General features: G+C 41.3%; 1 protein-coding gene across 7 annotated transcripts in view; it reads right to left on the bottom strand.

The window, feature by feature from the left end:
- TTC23L (tetratricopeptide repeat domain 23 like) overlaps positions 1-19,729 on the bottom strand; it is a 62,697-nt gene that overhangs the window by 31,862 nt on the left and 11,106 nt on the right. For 6 of the 7 annotated variants that reach the window (XR_008525208.2, XR_008525209.2, XM_054555465.2 and 3 more), the window contains exons 4-7: positions 17,959-18,082; positions 5,230-5,386; positions 3,725-3,850; positions 1,219-1,396 (exon numbers count right to left, since the gene is read on the bottom strand). Coding sequence is in view for 5 of the 7 variants with exons in the window: in XM_054555465.2 (XP_054411440.1) it covers positions 1,219-1,396; positions 3,725-3,850; positions 5,230-5,386; positions 17,959-18,082 (585 nt within the window). In the remaining 2 variants the exon portion in view is untranslated. The remainder of the gene's footprint in view (positions 1-1,218; positions 1,397-3,724; positions 3,851-5,229; positions 5,387-17,958; positions 18,083-19,729) is intronic. The other variant, XM_054555467.1, reaches the window with a different exon arrangement.

The following is a 19,729-nucleotide window of genomic DNA, read 5'->3' as shown; positions in this document are numbered from 1 at the left end:
CTGAGGGATTATCAGAGAAGACTTTGGAGCCAAGACACAGAGCAGAGTTGTTATGAGTACAGGCTGTAGGGTCAGATTTGGAGTTCAAATCCCTGCTTTACTATTTGTTAGCTATACAATGTCAGCTGAGTTAGCTATAACTCTTTGTGCTTCAGTTTTCTCATCCTTAAAATGAGATAAAATAATAATGGTACCTACTTCATAGAGCTACTGTACAGATTAAATGAATCGATATATCCTCTAGGGCACTTAGAAAAAGCATTCCATAAATTTTAACTCTTATCTTTTGGTGCTTTTGGGAAACACTGCTATTTATTGTTTTATTCATTCTGATCTAACCACTGCTTTAAGAAAGTCTTGAACACAAAAACCAGACTGGCTTTCTCTGTAAGCAGTGGACTCCCTGCCTTCACAGCAGCATTCTCTGACATCTCTCCACTGTGTGATGTTTATAATCGTGGACTGTCAGACTGTTTGCAATGCCTTTTCTTCAGAGTCTGTTTTCATGTATACTGTTAGATTGCATTGCACCTTTTCTATGATACAGGATATCCAGTATTTTGATGTTTGTCACTGTGGGAGATACTTGAAGCCACAGGCAGCATTCTCCTTTGGAGAGAGAAAAGGCGAATTTAGCAGCTTCGAGTACATGATACATAAAAGTACCCTAATATAATAGACTCAAAATTCCTTCCTGTGTTTTGTTTTGTTTTGTTTTCCCCTGGGCATTTGTCAAGTTAGTTACCTCCAAGTGAAACACTCTTTTGTTAGTTTAACCTTAGGTTTGGAAATATAATCAGCTAGACTAGTTTAAAGTACAAATGACAGCATTACCCTAAAATACCATGATTTTTCATTTAAAAAGGCCTTTTGTTTTTGCTGAAGATTTAAGTTCGGTTGTCCCTGTATCTTTTTCCCTTGGAGTAGACTCACATTTTGCTTCTTTTTTACAGCACCAACAGAGATGAGAGGGGGAGGGGGAAGTGCTGTCTGCACAGCCAATGACACAGCACATTCGCCCACCTGAGTCAGTGTTCTCTGGCCTGGTCATTTAAGGTTTGATCAAGGGCTCTTAGGTGGATCTGGAGGAAAGTCAGGGTTAAAATAGAATCAATTCCAGCCCTTGTTCTTCTGAGAAGCCCATGCTTCCCTGGCCCTGAGAAGCAGGCCTGGGGCCAAACAAGGCAACACAGCCTGGGCCCTGGCCAACCCACTGACCTGCTGCAAGTACTGGATGGCCTGGTTGTGGTTCCTCCTCAGCTGCTCTATCTGAGCAGCTTCCTCATACAGGCTGATCAGATCTGACGTACTATCACCCTTGGCAGCAATAACATCACCAATTGCCTTTTCAAAGTATGCCAGAGCTAGGTTCAGTCTGTGGATGGCCAAGGAGGCTCTGCAAGAAAAGGGATGAAAATAGAAAGTCACAGAGAGGCCACTTACTTTGCAGACACAAAAGGAACTGATTCCAAGAATTAAAGAATTTGGCGTTCACAGGCCCATCATCTTGGTAGCTGGCTCAAAAATCCAGCCTTGCTGTAAATAAACTCCAATTAACCTGCATTTTACCCATCAGATTTCATTGACGACCACTCATTAAACCCATTACTATGTCGTGCTGTTGTCTAATTTTTTTAAAAAAGCAAATGGAAAAATGGCTTCCAGGAATTCACAAGATGGGATAATTTATCCATAAACATAGACTTTCTAAAATCAAAATAAAATTTTATTACCTCTGATTCCCTCTCTTTCAGGCCAAAGAAAGTTTTTGCTTTGTTTTGTTCCATTTAATTTGGCCAATTCCTCCTCAGTTAAAAATGAGTGAGGATAGAAAAAAAGATGTAAATATTCCCCCAAGAGAGTGATTAAATAAATTATAGCATATCATACAATAAAATACCTCAGAGACATTAAAAGTCATGTTTTCTTTTTAGACAGATATGGGAAGATATTAAAAATGTGCTAAAAGGAAAAAGATATAAAGCTGCACTTAGAATGTGATCCACATAGAGATATAGTTATCGATATCCATATATATCTGCTCAAAATGTTCACAGCAGTTATGTCTGTGTGGTGGTATCACAATCGGCTTATTTGTTCTTCATACCTGTCTGTATTTTCAAAATTTTCCACAACAAAGTTGGGAATATAATTTTTTTAAATGAGGATAAAACAATATCTCATTGAGGTTTATCTTTCCAGAGACAGCAAGGCAAAAATGAGAGCATGGGTAGTTCAAAGCTGGTTCTGGTAATTATGAGCTTTCTCAAACTCTACAAGCCTACATTTCCTTCTAAATAAAACAATTGAGTTCATACTGCAAATTTGTTGTGAAGAATAATATTAAGTGTAAAATCACCTAACATATAGTAGATATACAATCAATATTCCTTCCTCCTCACTCCAATATTTGTATTCCTAAGTTGAGTTAAAAATATATGTGTAAGCCAGGTGTGGTGGTGTCTTGCCTGTGGTCTCAGCTACTGAGGAGACTGAGCCCAGGAGTTCGAGGTTTCAGTGAGTTCTGATTTCACCCTGCACTCCAGCCTCAGTGGCAGAGTGAAAAGCTATCTAAATGAAAATAATAGAAATACCTACCCTCATTGGCTGTCATGAGGACTAAGTGAAATAAATTATGTAAAGCACTTAGAACAGTGTCTAGTATGTAGTTATACTTAGTAGGCACTCTAACACTTAGAATAGGACATGCATAAAAAGGTATTCAATAAATACTGGAGAATGGATGAATACAATGAGCACCAGAGTTTTTCTGAAAAAAGAATAAGGCTATCTTTCACATGAGGCAGAAAAACTTTAGGCCCTATGTGACAGGAGTAGACATTCACCAGACTGTAATTTATTGCCCTGTGGACTTAAGTCAATAGTTTGATTTAGTTCTGGACATTCCAACATCTCCCCATTTCCCATTTGACTTCTAGATTCATGGTTGTTTAGAGGAGGCAGACATGACGCATGTATTTCATTTACTTACTATTCAGTCATATACCCTACTGTGCCAAGTGCTTACAGTTTTGGAAACAGATTGCTTTCAAGGATGTAAAGATATTTGAAAAATCTAGGGAACAGTAAACTCTTTATTCTTTTTCTTCTAATAATCTGATGGGCCCACATTTATTTCTATTCTGATTCTCAGAGGATCCCTAAGTCAACAGCAAGACAGTTAAATCTTGTTCCGGCTTAAACAAATTCCATGAACTTTGTTTTCATATGGAACAGAACTTTCCTTAAAAATGTACATGCTGTGCATGGCTTTCACAGCTTCCAGTTAATTGTCTTCATTAAGTGTTCCTTCATCTAAAATGTCACATGTAATGACAAAAATAGGTGGCAATTCAGAGAAAAATACAATATTAGAGTGGGTGTCAGAGGCAAGTATAAGGAAGACTAAGAGTGAGTTCAGATCACAGATCCAATATTTACAAGCTATGTTATCTTGGACAATTTGTTTAACCTCAGCTTCAGTCTCCTTGATCACCCCCCTTTAATAAAATAATAATCATACCAACTACCTCAATGGCTGTTGTGAGGATTATTAAATGGGGCAGTACACAAAATGCCCAGTGTATGCGTTTGGTAAATATGAGCCTCTTTTATTATCATTTGAGTTTCTGGGTTTTTTTACTCTAAATATTTTTCTCCCTTATATCATGTAATTCCAAGTCTCATTCATAAAAGCCTCAGCTTCTCCAAGCCCAGATCTTACCTGCCCAAAGCAAGTGTTAGGTCGTTCTCAGAGACTTGTAATTCACAAACACCTCCTTTATATAATTCTTTCAGCTCCTTCATGTTTCTCTCTGCCTTCTTCAGGTTGAAATAGGCTTCTCTGCCAGTGAAATAGTCAAAGAAAATGCCAAGCACTCAAACTAACATCCACTGCACAGGGACAGCAGGTGATAAGGAAACAAAAGGGGCTCTTGGAAAAGTGAAGCAATATTAAAAATGGGTACTTAACTGTGTTCTTTCTTTTCCATGTATTATATTGTCAAGAAGCAAGAATTCTTTAGAAAAGGAACAGGGGCTTGGGTTTCCTGTGGTGGTTGCCTGAATCCAAGACTAGAGTAGGTAGGCAGTGTTTGCAGGAGTGAATGGAAACTGTAAATTACACTCGATTTCCTTTAGAGGCATCTACTGCGTGACAATAGTTATTCATTTTTCCCAAGCCTGTTCCTGTGAATGGTAAAAGAGAGGAACTAATTACGCTGAAAGGAACTTTCTGGGTCATTTAGAAAGTCCAAGCAAAGCAGGTTTTGGGCCAGAGGCAAACAGCAGAAAAGCAAAAATCCCCTTAATTCCCAAACATTCTTCTATTTCCCACATTTTCAATAGCCCCCTGCTAAGGGTATAACAGAGGAAGGCCACATATCAGATTTTGCAAGTTGAACATTAGGACCAAAAAAGTAGAGAGGGGGATGTGTAGGGAGGAGACTGGGGACACATGGGCTCAAAGAGTGCTCATGATGATTCGTGAACATCAAATGCCCTTAACATCTTTCCAGTGGAGATGGTACAAAAGGCTGTCAGAATTCCCAGTTCTAAGGAAAGGCACATATAACAGTCCCCCTCTGGGGTTTTGCAGAACTACTTGTTTTGTCTATTTTGCTTGGCCTCCAGCCTCATGGGCAGTATCCACAAGAGCATTTCAAAAAACTAAAATCATCGAGAATCAGTTAAATCAGTGGTTTTGGGCTGCAAATTACAATCTCTGGAGGGCTTTTAAAAATTTCAATGAACAGATGTACCTCAGAGCTTCTCAGTCAAAATCTTTGGGGCAGGAACAGACAGCAGAAATTCTTAAAAGCTCCCCAGGGGATTACAATGTGCAGCCTAGTTTGCCAAATTGTGCTTTAATTTATCACCCATTCTCTCCATCACTACACCACCACCACCACCACCCTCATCCTCATTGCTAATACTGATTTTCTTGGGTGCTCAGTGAAGAGCAGAACAGACTCAGAAAACCTTCGACTGGTTAGGTGATATGTCACTAGTGAAATCTCTTCCGTGGCTCAACTCAGAGCTTATATGAGTAGACACATGAAGAGAATACACACCCTTCTAGATGGAGAGGAGAGACTTGTGGAGGGCCTTGATGTTGGACAGATCTACAAGGCCTTGGTTCCATCTCCCACCCTCCTGTATGAGATGACCCATCTGGCATGTGTGGCCTGTGGCCCTGAACACTAAACACAGCTAGGAATGGAAGGATATCGGTTCTGCAGGAGCCAGGCCACGCCCAGAGTGTAGTACAGCTTGACCAGAGCTTCCAGGATTTCCTCTTTCTCCTTATCTGAGGTCATATTTGCCTTCCAGGTCAACAGTGTATTCTTGGCTGATGCAGCATGTTTCTTGGCCTGAACTGGGAGGCCTGGGGGAGTTAGAGGGTGGGTAGCAAGAAGACAGACATTAAAAAGGCATGCTTCAGTCAAAAACATTCCTGGGAGGGGATAAAGTGGGCAGTGCTGTTGTCGTATGGTCTATAGCATTGGTTCCTAAATCTGGCTGTGAATCAGAATTATTGGAAATGCTTGTAAAGAATACAGATTCCTGGGCCCCACTTGAGACCTACTGAGTGGGGAATCTCTAGAGAACTGGGGTCCAGGAATCTCTCATTTCAATCTGCACCACAAGTGGTTCTTATTCAGCTCTCTCAACATTAGTCTTCATACCTCAGGTTGGAACTCAAGACAGAGACAGGAATGGAAGGTGAGTATCCTATTCCTGATTCTACTACTAATGCCATGTGACCTTTTCAACCCACAAAGCTTCTCCATCCTCCAACTGTTGAACAACAATAATAATTATAGAAGCTGCCCCTTACCAAACACATGGAGATAGTCCAGGAACAAATTAGGTTATGCCATAGAATGCTGCGCATTGAGTGTTCTGGAAAAGGCATTGTATAAATACAAGGGCTTATGAATGCAATTACTTCTATCTGGGGATTTTTTTTTTTCAATCTAAGATGAATCTGGTGATACTAACTGGTCACACAACACACATAAAAAGAATGCAATTGCTAAATGCAGTGAGGCCCCAAACTAAGAAGACAAAGGCAAGGCCAGACCCCAGCTAGACAGAACTGGTGGGGTTTTTCCCCTTGCTTTTTCTTTTCTTTTCTTTTTAAAGATTTAAAAATACAAACCTTGTGTCCAGGGCTGACTTTCCATAGACTGCAGTGAGGGAGCTGCTCTGCTACATACAAAACCCCAACCCAGAAGCAGGTTCTCTAATGATTTAGCACCAGGTTCCCCTCAAATATGCATTGCATGAAGGGTGAAAGAGCAGCCCCCTTTCCAGCCACATCTTATTTTCCCTTTGTTTTTTGCTGGTGTTCCTGGGCACTTACACGAGCTGCTATTTGTCCAGTCAACAGAGGTAGACTTGGGAAGACTGAAAACAACAGGTAGGGTTCACCTTCAGCCCTCTCTCTGCAGGTACCTAGGGGCTGGTAAACATATTCACCCTTGCCAAGTAGGCCACTGTGCCCCTAATCCTCACTTCACACCACCAGCTCCAGTCCTACTCAGCAAGCTGCCTTTGGCTCCTGAAGCCTAGTTTCACAGAATGGGTGCAAGTCAATGGCAATAAGGATAAATATAAAAGTTTGTCTTTGATACCTGCAGCTCTCACGTGTTCTAAGTGCACCTCCTGAATGAGTTACAGCAATGAAAGGGAACATGGTCTTCCCTGGGAGAGTTCTAAGGGTGACCCAGGTCCCTTTTCCCTTTTGCAACCACTGTATAAGCAGCAGTGGTCAAAATAAAGTTCAGTTCTTTTGTGACTTCTGACCAAAGCAAGAACCATAAAAAAGCATTTCAAATGCACCTTCCCAAATTCACTAGATTACGTCTTCCCCTCTTTCCAAAGAGCTGAGACAAAAGTACAATGCTTGATCCATGCCCCCCAAATAGGATGATGGACTTCAGATTGTGCAAGGACACTATAAAGGTCAGCAAACTGGCAAAGTAATCCAGGTTTACCAGAAGAAATATGGCATCTGGCTGGGCGTGGTGGCTCACGCCTGTAATCCCAGCACTTTGGGAGGCCAAGGTGGGCGAATCACAAGGTCAGGAGATTGAGACTATCCTGGCCAACATGGTGAAACCCCATCTCTACTAAAAATACAAAAATTAGTTGGGTGTGGTGGTGTGCACCTGAAGTCCCAGCTACTAGAGAGGCTGAGGCAGGGGAATCACTTGAACCCGGGAGGCGGAGGTTGCAGTGAGCTGAGATCGCACCACTGCACTCCAGCTGACGGCACAACTATCCATGTGGGCATTGACCCCAACAAGGCAGCTATCACTTGGCTAAACCTGGAAAAGAACAGAAAAAGATCCTTGAGCAGAAAGCCAAATCTCACCTAGTAGGAAAGAAAAACAGTAGATATGAGGAAGAAACATTTGAGAAGATGTAGGGGGAAAGTATCCCTATATACACCTTTCATTAAAAACTGCAAAAATAAAAATAAATAAAAGTGATCCAGAGACAAGAAGTCTCTGAAGAATACTCAAATATCTGTTCTATAGGTTTCACCTAAAGAGAAAAATGGACTCTGGTGAAAGAGAGGGCTGTGTCCTAAGAGTGGCCTTCAAATTGCACTGTGCATTATAAGCACCCTATTAAAATGCAGATTCCTGTCCCACACTTCCAATAGTTACAGCTCACAAGTTCTGGGATAAGAACCAAGAATACACACTTAAAACAAGCAACCATGTTTCAGGTGGTAACCAAGGATTCTCACTTGTAAGAACTAATCTTGGTAATAATGCAAGGTTGTCTGAGGACAACACTTGGAGAAACACATAGTTAGTAAAATCTTTATAGAAGAAGTAGGATTCATCTTGGTTTTCAAGAGTGGATAGGATTTTGACTGATACAAGGAGGGATTTCCCCTTGGATTAAATAGCTTGAGGCCTTGAAGACAGAATAAGCAAGTGTGTGTATGTATGTGTGCTGCACTGGGGGATGAGGTTGGGTGGATACAGGATGGTTAGGGAAGGTAGAAAGATGACTGAAGGGAAACTCTGAATTGAAAAACGTATAAGCAGCCCAGGCGCGGTGGCTCACGCCTGTAATCCCAGCACTTTGGGAGGCCAAGCGGGCGGATCACGAGGTCAGGGGATCGAGACCATCCTGGCTAACACAGTGAAACCCTGTCTCTACTAAAAAAAAAAATACAAAAAATTAGCTGGGCGTGGTGGCGGGCGCCTGTAGTCCCAGCTACTCTGGAGGTTGAGGCAGGAGAATGGCGTGAACCTTGGAGGCAGAGCTTGCAGTGAGCTGAGATCGCACTACTGCACTCCAGCCTAGACAACAGAGTGAGATTCCGTCTCAAAAAAAAAGAAAAACGTATACGCTATGCATTGAATATGTAAAAAATCTTGGACGATGTCTTAATTTGCATGTGGTGCTGTAACAGAATACCTGAGACCAGGTAATTTATAAAGAAGAGAAATTTCTCACAGTTCTGGAGGCTGAAAAGTCTAAGATGAAGACACCAGCTTCTTGTGAGGGACCTCTTGCTGCGTCCACATATGATGAAAAGTGGAAGAGAAAAGGAACCAAACACCACAAAAAGCCTCTTTTATAAGGGCCTTAATCCCATTCATGAGGGAGGGGCCCTCATAGCCTAATCACCTCTGAAAGGCCCCACCTCTTGATGCTATCACAGTGGCAACACCTGAACTTTGGAGTGGACATGCTCGAACCATAGCAGATGCCCAGATGAGGAGGGGGAATTAGATCTGTTATGTAACAGGGAGTCTTCACAGGTCTGGAGGAAGAAGGCAGCATCACTCGTTAGCTCACAGAAAACTCTGCTTCGGATACTGGAAGCTGAGATTGCTACTTTAGACCAAGAAAATAAAGTAGAAAACTGAGAAAGTGTTTTGATCAAGCAGGTCATTTTCCACAAGTAGGTGGGCCGTTAGGAGTGTGTCATTAAGGACTATAAAAACCAAACTCAGACAGTTCCCTGGGTCCTTAGGAAGAAGAAAGGTGAAACTGCAGGAGCTACTAAAAACCACCCCAAATCAGCAGACACTCCTTCTGGGCTTGTGAATGTCAAATAAAACAACTACCACTCAAGAAAGTTGTTCTGAGGCAGTCCCTGAGGCTTTGAAAGCTTGCACCCTCCCTGCAAAGTATCCCATGCTGGTTGTGCAATTCCCAGGAGGAAGAATTTTCCTCTCCGCTCAGCAGCTAATTAATCATACAGTTCCTCGCTTTCACACGACTAGGCCCCACATTGTGGGCCTTATGATGGAAAAGCTGAGCAGCCACATGGGGCTTAAGCAAACTGAACGAGGCTCTTGATTTAAAACAATTTATTATATTTTAAGCCCTAAAGGGAAAAAACTTCTTTCACCTTCCCAGAATCCACTCTGATCTCCAAAGTGGAGTGCATGAACTCTACGGGTATGCAAGATGCCGTAAGAGTGTGAGGGGGAAATCAAATCTTCTCTATTTTTTTTTTTATCTGAAGCCTTTTTCTATTTTTATTACTATTTATAATATTACATAACACATCAATACTGTTGTACACAATCTATTTAAAATACACATATAAAAAGTAATTGATTGTTTGCTTAAGTTTCTTTTAGTGATAAGGGAGCTGTCTCTTGAGTTTGGAGACCACTGCTCTAGACAAATGTTTTCCAACCTTTTCAAGTATGAAAGAGCTCTTTTTATATTTTAAAAAAACCGCATGGCTTCCTCCACTTGTGATAACTATTTTCATAGCACATACTACTTGAAAAAATTCATAATGACAAAAGTACTATGAATTTAGTATCAGCAACACTTTGAAATGAATTTACATTTATTTAGTCTAAGTACGTCCTCTTTCATGTAAAAAGAACACTCTGTATATAAGATTTATTATTGTATATATCTATGAAAGATGCTTCATAAACCAAGTCACTTTTCTGTATCTGCCCTCCCAAGCCAAGGATACCACCCTTCTACCTGCAATGACAGTGCAGCAGTTTTCAAGGTACAAGGCAGAGGGGCAGCAAGGCCTACTTCTGGAGCCCAAGATTCAGAAATTACAAGGAAATATTGATGAGATGGCAAAATTAGTCCAAAGACTGTCCAACAAACATATCAATCATTTTGCTTTAGTTTGGGTTGGGATTCTATCATCGATTCTGCTACACTGACTCAGGCCAGAGAAAATCTGCTCAGAGCTACCCAATCTTTGGAGGTTGTTATTGTCACCAGGAAGCAGTCACCTTTGATCATCATCTATATTTAAGCAGTTACTGTGGCACGGTAATTAAAAGAGCAGGGTCTAGAGCCAGACTTCCCAGGTACAAATCCTTGTTTAGTCATTATGACTTGAACATCCTTATGACCTGAAAAAGTTACTTAATCTATCTGTGCCTGTTTATTCACCTACAAAATGGTAATGAAAATATATCTTGTAGAGTTGTCGCAAGGATTAATTTAATATAAAAAAAGGATTAAATAGTACCTGAATGAAGTGAGTTTGAAGATATTATTAGCCATTATTAGTATTATTATTATTATTACCAAGGTCCATTTCTCTTGAGTAATTTACTATATTTGCACTTATTTTGAACATTTTTCATAGCACTGTTTACAGAATCTTTGTAAAAGGCTTGCCTTCTCAAATGCAGACTCACTTCAGGTAGGTATCAGGCTTCTTGTGGGTCAGATTACCCGGTTTTTATCATTCCCTGTTGTTTCTGTACCAGTTTTTGTGTCTTTATTTTAACCAACTAGACAAAGAAAGCATGACTTAGGCTTCTTTTTCTGGATTTTGCAACATTTGTAACAGAGCCCCAATACCTGGAAGATTCCCAGTAATAATAGGCTGACTAAATTACTGTTTCATTAATAAGCAGAATTTCAGAAAACTGCTTGTCCACGTTACCATATTTTCCTTCCTGAACACTTGAAAACAGTTCACCACTAGTTAACCAAACTACCCTGGTGATCTCCGACTGCCCTTTCTCAGCTGCTGGATCATCTCACTAGGCTCATTAGGATCGTCACCAGGGCAGTGGGCCATAGATGTCCACTTCTAGTGTCACTTGTTCTGTTTAACAAGCCAACCAACTTTTATACACTGTGCTTTGCAAAAGCCTCACATTCTCTTGTGAATCCCATTCCATCAATTACTCCATTAAAAACATCTTTAAACCCTCTCTTCTAACTGGCTCCTTCCTCTTTGCCTAAAATCTTCCTGCATCTCCTTCTCTTGTAAAATCATCTTCACTAGCCTCTGGTCCTTATTGCTTCCCTTCATCCCTGGGATCTGGCTTCTCCTCCAACCATTATGGGGAAACTGTTTTTCTGAGGTCCCCTCAAAAACATCCTAATAAATGAATACAACTGCAGTTTTTCAGTCCGCATTTCACTGCAGCATCAGACACCCTTACCTGTTTGGCTCCCAAGGCACTGCACCAACCTGCTTCTCCTTTATAAACCTTCTGTAATTGATTCTTTGCTAACTCTTTATCAAGGTCCTTTGTTCTCTACCATTAATGTGTCCCTTTTCCAAGTCTTTCTGTTTCTTCCACTTCTCTCCTTCCCTCTTGGAAGTTTTATCAACTCCTATTACTTCAACCTTGGCTTCTATGCTTATAATTTACCATTTCTCCTCTTTAGTTCTGGTCTCATTCCTCCATGCTTATGCCTTTCCTTCTCTCCTTCCAAGTTCTGGTCCCAAATTTCCAGCACAAGTGAAAATGTATTACAGGTTGAGTATCACTTATTCAAAATGCTTGAGACCAGAAGTGTTTCAGATTTCAGATTCTGTTCTGGATTGGGGGAGATTTTTGGATTATTTGCAGATAACCAGTCGAACATCTCTGAAATCTGAAAATCTGAAATCCAAAATGTTCCAATGAGCATTTCCTTTAAGCGTCACATCAGCATTCAAAAAGTTTTAGATTTTGGAAAATTTTGGATTTCAGATTTTCAGATTAACGATTCTCAACTTGTGGATTCCCTATTGCAATTCAAAATCTATACATCAAAAACTGGACTCAGCATTCCTCTCCCAGTCCACTTCCTTTCTGACCTACTTCTCTCTGAAAATGGCAATTTCAGGGGCCCAAAACATCATGGTCATCTTTGGGCCTTACTGTCACTCAACCCCAAACCGAACACCATGTCCTGCCTACTCCTTCTTAATGGTCTCTGTCTTTTAATAATCATTTTTGAATAGGTAACACATTTCTATAGTTGAAAAGTTAAAAATTATAAGAAAAAGTAAACACTGAGAGGTCTCACTTCCAATCCTGTTCCCTTTGTCCCCAACCACCCTCTAAGTAACTTTTTTTTGTTTCATTCTTGTGTACCCTTTGGTGTTTTTCATATAAAAATAAGTCTACATTCTCATTTCTTATTCCCTCTTTCTTACACAAAAAGAGGCGTATTATAAACACTATACTGCATTGTGCATTCTCTTTTCCCTGAAGAGATCTTTCCCTAGAAGGATATAGAGATTCCTCATGTTCTTTTTAAAACTCCATATATCCCACTGTGTGTATGTACTAGTTTCCTATTGATGGATACTTGCTTGTTTCCAACCTTTTACTATCACGAATGATGCTGCAAAGAATAATCTTGTCCATGTTATCAGTGTGTATTTAGGAAAGATTCCCAGAAGTGGGTTTCTGGTTTAAAAATAAATGTATCTGTCTTTCGTAGACTCTTGAATCCTTACCTTCTCACCCATTCTCTCTGGCAGCCTAGTTTTAGACCTAGATGACTGAGATGGCTTCCATTCCATCCCTGCTAGATTAACCCTGCCAAAAGTACACTTTGATATTTTTATCATCCTGCTGGAAAATCTCCACTAGTGCTCTTTGCCTGTCAAATAAATTGCAAATTCCTTAGCCTGTATTTAAAACCACACCATGGTCTGCCCAATGTATGCTTCTCCTTTCCAGGTTTATCTTACCAATCCTAACCTTAGCCTGCCCAATGTACCCTTCTCCTTTCCAGGTTTATCTTACCAATCTTAATCTTAGCCTGCTCAATGTACCCTTCTCCTTTCCAGGTTCATCTTACCAGTCCTAACCTTAGCCAGACAAGGCTGCTTACTGCTGTCTCCACAGACACGGCACTTTCCTTCCTTATGCCTTGGCCCACACCTTCCTCTTCATCAGAAATGCCCACCCCTTCTTCCACCTACCCAAACCCTACTCCTTTTTTACAACCCTTGAATCCACCTCCCCCTTGAATCCATCGTCTCTGCCAGAAATGATTTCATTCAACCTTCCCGAAGCCCATTATTTAAATCAATTACATGGCATTTACCTTATAATGCCTTCCCTCATAGTTATGTCCCTAGGTAGTTCACCTTCCACACTAAGTTGTAAAACCTTTGAGGGCTTCTTTATGTTACATTTCCCAAAGTGTTCATCATGGCATTTCACATATACAAGTTTCTCACTACTCACTGAATGACTGTTTATTGAGAGAAATCAGCCTTTTGGCTGCTGGAAAAGGCTCAGAGTGAAATGAGCAAAGCAGGGCTGATGACTATAAAACATGAATGGGTGCAGTGAGGCATGAACATACATAGACACACACATCTGCCTACACAGGAGGCCAGCTTATATATTCTGTCCACTTTAAAGCAGTTAGAGGATGAATGACAACACTGAGTGGAGCTGAGCAAGCACTTCATCTCTCTTGAAGATCTGCCATTTTTCAAAGCCTTACTTATTCCATGGACCAGACACTAAAAAAGCTGAAGTGAAGAAACTGAAATAAAAGCTTAAGTGAAGAAAGCAAAATATGACTGAAATAAGAGGCACTGGGCTATTCTCAAAGAAAGCTTACAGTCACAACCTATTCTAAAAAAAAATCTAGGCTGGTATCAGAAAATCTGGGTTCAAGTCTAGGCTCCACTATACCATGTGGACACTTCATCTGACCAGCAAGCTGCTTTGCCCATCTAGGAAAAACAAACAAAAAAGTCTCTCGTACAGGAAAACTTGTGTCTCCTCCAACTTATTGCCCCAACGTAGTTCTCTATTCATGCAGCAGGAAAAACTGTCTGGGAGAAAAGGATTTATCACCACGTTTTCTGGTATAACCTGTTCACTTATCTTGACTTAACTTGGAATCTAATTGGAAAAGTAAAACTCAAAGGCAGTTTGTGGCTTATTATGGAAGGGGTTGATTTCAGAAGATCTAGGCCAACCTCCTTCTAGACCTACCCTAGTCATCTTCAAGGCAAGACAGAGAGGGCAGCATCTGGGCTTGCCTAGTTTCAGAGAAATCTCCCTCTCAAATGCCTTCCTCTTCAGTTCAAGTTCATCACCTCAAGTTTGAATTCCAGTGAAAGACTCTTAGCTAGTCTCTGTGAATCTGGGCTCTCCCAGGGCCCAAGGAGTGTACTTGTCTCTACCAAACCAAGTTGCAAAGACCTACCAACTGCCAAATCCATGGGTCTCTCCTCAGCCATTACCTTATTTGACCTTCCTCTACCATCTGAACTGTTGAAACCACTGTTGCACTTCTTTTCAAAACCCTCTCTCCTCCCTTGGCTTTGATGACACGGGTCCTCCTGAGTCTTCTATTTTCTTTGCTGGCCCCTCTTTACCCTACCCATTCTTAAAGCTCTTGCTCTCCAGTCTTCAGTCCTCTATTCTCTTCCCCTCTCTTTCTACACACTACTACAGAGTCTCGCTTTGTCGTCCAGGCTGGAGTGCAGTGGTGCGATCTCAGCTCACTTCCACCTCCACCTCCTGGTTCAAGCAATTCTCCTGCCTCAGCCTCCCGAGTAGCTAGGATTACAGGCACGCACCACTACACTTGGCTAATTTTTGTATTTTTAGTAGAGACGGGGTTTCACCATGTTGACCAAGCTGGTCTCCAACTCCTGACCTCAAGTGATCCACTCGCCTCAGCCTCCCAAAGTGCTGGGCTTACATGTATGAGTCACCACACCCAGCCACTACACACTACTTCTGATCAAGCTCATCCACTCCTATGGCCTCAACTTGCTCCTGTGTGCTCGTCTCTCCCAGACTAACATCTTTCCTGAGCTCTAGACCTGCTTTCAGTTGCCTAGTGAACATTTCAACACAGATGTGATCCAGCCTGTCAGAAACCAAACTCAGTAGCTTCTTCCGTCTTCCTCCATGATATGGTTTAGCTGTGTCCTCACCCAAATCTCATCATGAATTGTAGCTCCCATAATCCCCACTTGTCATGGGAGGGTCCCGGTGGGAGGTAATTTAATCATAGGGGCAGGGTTTTCCCATGCTGTTCTGGTGATAGTGAATAAATGTCACAAGATCTGATGGTTTTACAAAGGGCAGTTCCCCTGCATGATCTCTTGCCAGCCGCCATGTTAGATGTGCCTTTGCTCCTCCTTGGCTTTCCGTCATGATTGTGAGGCCTCAAAAGCCATGTGAAACTGTGAATCCATAAACTTCTTTTTCTTTATAAATTACCCAGTTTGGGTATGTCTTTATTAGCAGCATGAGAACAGACTAATACACCCCACCACTTGGTCTTTCCCTTTCATTCTCGATTTCAGCTAATTGTCCAGGCCATGCCTGCTTCAACTTCGATTCTTCCCTGTCCTTCCCACTCCATACTGAATGGGGCACTAAATGTCACCAGTTCTACATTTTAGGTTATCTTTTCTTCATTCCAACTGCCATACCCAATGCCCTCATCGACTCTGATCTGGGCAGGATAACGGCCTAACTGGTCTTCACCTCTTCTTTCTCTCCCCAGTCCAACCCATCCTGGAGTCTCTCATTTTATAACACAAGCTTGATTGTTACCACCTCACTTCAAACCTTTTAATAACTCTCCACACTGCCTGATATCTGGGCCCAAATTACCTTTTCAGTCCCACTTCCAAGCATGAGCTGTCTGTCCTAAGGTGTCTTCTGTCCTACCTTAACCCCCTGGATCTACAGAGAAGCTACAATATTCTGTGTAAGGAGTTTTGTACAGAGTGCCCTCCTCTCACTTCCTATGCCTTAGATCAACATATATAAAGGACCAACTTTGTACTCTCTACTTCTCCCCTCAAAAACTACTTGGGGCCAGGTGCCATGGCTCACACCTATAATCCCAGCACTTTGGGAGGCTGAGGTGGGAGGATCACTTGAGGCCAGGAGTTTGGGATCAGCCTGGGCAACATAGAAAGACCTTATCTCTACAAAAATAAAAATATAAAAAGTAAAAAAATCTACTTGATAAACCTATTCTCATTCTTCAAAGACAGGACAAATATCACTTTCTCTCTGCAGCCTTCTCTGACTTTCCTCAATGGCAAAACCACTGAACTGCCTCATTTGCACTCCCCAGAATTTTGTTCCTACCTCTAGAATGGTACCTATCATAAGACCCCTGTATGCTCCTAGAGCATAGGGACCACCAATATTCATTTATGTATCCCCAGCACTGAGTGCAAGTACCACAAGGCTTATAACAAGAACTCTATAAGTACTGAAGTAGTAAATCCCTAAATTTGACTCTTATCATGAAGGCAGTAAGTTTTTGAAAAAATCAGTCTGATGGGAATAGAGAGATTCCAAGTAAGGAAGCACAGAACGCCACTAGGGGAAGATGCTTCCTGGTCACTCTCAAATCTCATAGAGGTGGCTGCCTGCTCTGCCAGTACATAAGGACATTCTCCTCTCCCTAGCCATAGCACCTTCTTTCAGAACACAACACGTGTTCTTAAAACATAAAAGGGCCTCACTGTGCCCCCAATGTGACCCACAGCATCACTGTCCTAATGCTGTGATCTCAGCTACCCATGATCTTGCCACATCAATAAATGAATCTAAAGTTGCATTAAAAACAAATGGGTGTAAAAGGGCCTATAGAGCCCTGAGGAGAATATATTCTGAGATCAATAACTGAGAAGTGAACTCAATTTTAATTTTTTCAAAAGCTTTGCTTTCTGATATCTAGCCTCATTATGGCCTAAATATATTGCTTCCCTTTTCCTGTAGCCTTCAAATCACTTAAGCCCATAAAGCATTTAATTTGTATTACAAGTTAGGCCCCACTTCAGACTGAGGTCCCAGAGGTCCTTGAACAACCCCTAGGCCAGCAGCTCAGTTCATAAGCAGTAATATGCCGATCCATATTGTGTACAAAGGACTGTTCTAGATCAAATGAGACCAGTCCCTGCCCTGAGGGAGCTTCTATGTCAGAGGCAGAATCATTTAAATCATATATGAGCACAGTACAATGAGTTCCATGGTGGAAATGTATGCAGTCCACACAGGGGGACATGGCTGGTCAAGGAACAGAGAGTCTTGAGCTGGCTATGTCCCTGGTTCCTGAAATGCACTCTCGCCTCAGTGTATCACCCAATATTTATTCAGCCTCTACCTCAAACTTTCTACTCTCAAGGAACTTTCACTTGGGTTCAGTTTTAGCAAATAGATTCCTGTCTTATTCTCTTATACTAGAGTACCTTCCCGAAGTACCATTTCTCTAGGATGAGGGCCCTACCTGTACTAAGCCAAACCTTCCAGGAACTTGAGTTCTACCTTTGGAATTCAAGTCCCATTACTGGGTCTGCCTCTCTGATGCTGAGGTGTACATCCCTGTCTGTCCTTCCCCTACTGTCCTCTGGCTGGAACCCCTGATACTGCCCTTTGCCCACTGTGCCCCAGCATCCTCATCCATAAACTGAGGATAATAATAGTATCTCCCTCCCTGGAATATTGTGAGGACTAATGAGACCAGTTTGGCACATGCTAAATACTCAATAACTGTCATCATCATTATTATCTTTATTACTAAGATCCTTGCCACACTGTCTCCCTCATCCATGGACTTTCCTTCCTGATAACGTGTGAGCTAGGGGCAAGAAGGGGCCCTCCTAGTCATGCCCATCCTCACTGAGGTTGTGTGGGCTCAGTTCAGCCTTCAGAGGCTGGCCACCCAAACCCAGCTGGGAAAACCAAGTACCTCTCAGTGTCAAGTAGCCATAAGCTAGGTTGGCCAGAGCTCGTGCACATTTCCAGTGATGGTCCCCAAAAATAATCCGAGAAAGGATGACACATCGAATCAGCTCCTTGTTTGCTTGAGTATTCTGTAGAGTACAGAAGTGATTATACTTTTTGGAAAGGAAGAGAAGTCTCTACCCCATGGACTTATCACTGGAACACAGGACTGAATTCACCTGTCATCTTTTTTCTCTTCTCTTTCCTTCTCATCCTGTGTCTAATCCATCAGGTCTGGTTGGATCCACATTCCCCCTAAATCCTAAAACCAAGCTCTTCTCCTCATTTCTGCCATGAGTACCTAGTCCAGGCCACCCTCACCTTTGACCTGGCTGGCCACAGCAGCCCCTTCCAACTGCTTCCTCTCTGGCCCCGACAGTCTACTTTCTACATAATAGCCAGAGTGACTTCTTTTAACCTTTTATCATGAAAAACTTTATTAATATACAAAATAGACAGCATGAAAAATGAATATGTAGCGTGATCAGTGATCTACTCCTGGCCAATCTTGTTTCATATCTAGACCCCCCATCCACCCATCCTCACCTTAAATTGAAGCAAATCAGACATTCCATTGTTGCCTCTGTAAACATTTCATAAATACCTCTAAAAGATATGGACTTAGAAACATAACCACAAAATCATTATCTCACCAAAATATTAACAATAATTCCTTAAAATCAAATATCTAATCACAGAAATTGAATTTTTTAAATAATTTGTTTGACTGTCCACATTGTGAGATCAGTCTCTTTTCATCTATGGGTTACTTTTCCATCTCTAATTCTTTTTCTTACAAATTATTTGAAAAAGCTGAGTCATTTGGTCTAGTATTTCCCACAGACATAAATTTTGATGACTGCATCCTCATGGTGTCTCATCATGTCCCTTCATTCTCCGTTCTGCCTTTATATTAGTAGTTGGGTTTAGAAGTTTGGTTAATTTCAGCTTTGAATTCTTTTTTTTACAAAACGACTTCATGGCTACTGGTATGTTCTTCCAGCAGAATACATCTACTATCTGGTTGTTTTTTCTTTTTTTTTCTCTGATATTAGGAAAACTACATGGAAAATTAACAGAAGATTATAAAATGCAAATATACTAATTCTAGCATTCCTTCTTCATACATTAGCTGGAATAATTCTGTAAGGAAAATTTCTCCTCCTTTACTGTTTGGTTACCCAATAGTACAGTTCATGTTGGAAAGGCAGGACACATGGTTTATTCTTGTCCTTTCTTTACTAGCTTTCAGAAAAATGAATTGTTCACTAGCATCCTCTAATTGTGATCAAATAGCTTGTTATTATTATTAGAAACTTATGGATTTTAAAACATATTTTATGTGTTTATATCTTAAGATATAAATTAGATCATGACTTTTCTGTTCAAAATCCTCCAACAGCTTCCCGCTTTTTCTTCTTAATACAATTCAAAGTCCTCACCATGGCTTCCAAGGCTCTGCATAATCTGACCCAACCCCAATCACCTCTGGACTTCATTTTCTACCACCCTTTCCTCCTACTCTGTCTGCTAGAACTACACTGACCAGCAGTTCCTGAACATCACCAACTAACTTCCAATGTAGGGCTGTGCACGTGCTGCTCCCACTGCTCGGGACACTCTTCCATGTCATTCACTTTCTCATTTCATTTTCACTTTTCTTATCAACAGGGCTTTTTTGGCCACCTTATCTAAAATAGACGCCACTTCATCACTCAGTATCCCATTACCTATTT

Source organism: Pongo abelii, chromosome 4 (genome assembly GCF_028885655.2).
Source record: "Pongo abelii isolate AG06213 chromosome 4, NHGRI_mPonAbe1-v2.0_pri, whole genome shotgun sequence".
Taxonomy (NCBI): domain Eukaryota; kingdom Metazoa; phylum Chordata; class Mammalia; order Primates; family Hominidae; genus Pongo; species Pongo abelii.
This window is presented reverse-complemented; position numbering and strand designations above follow the sequence as displayed.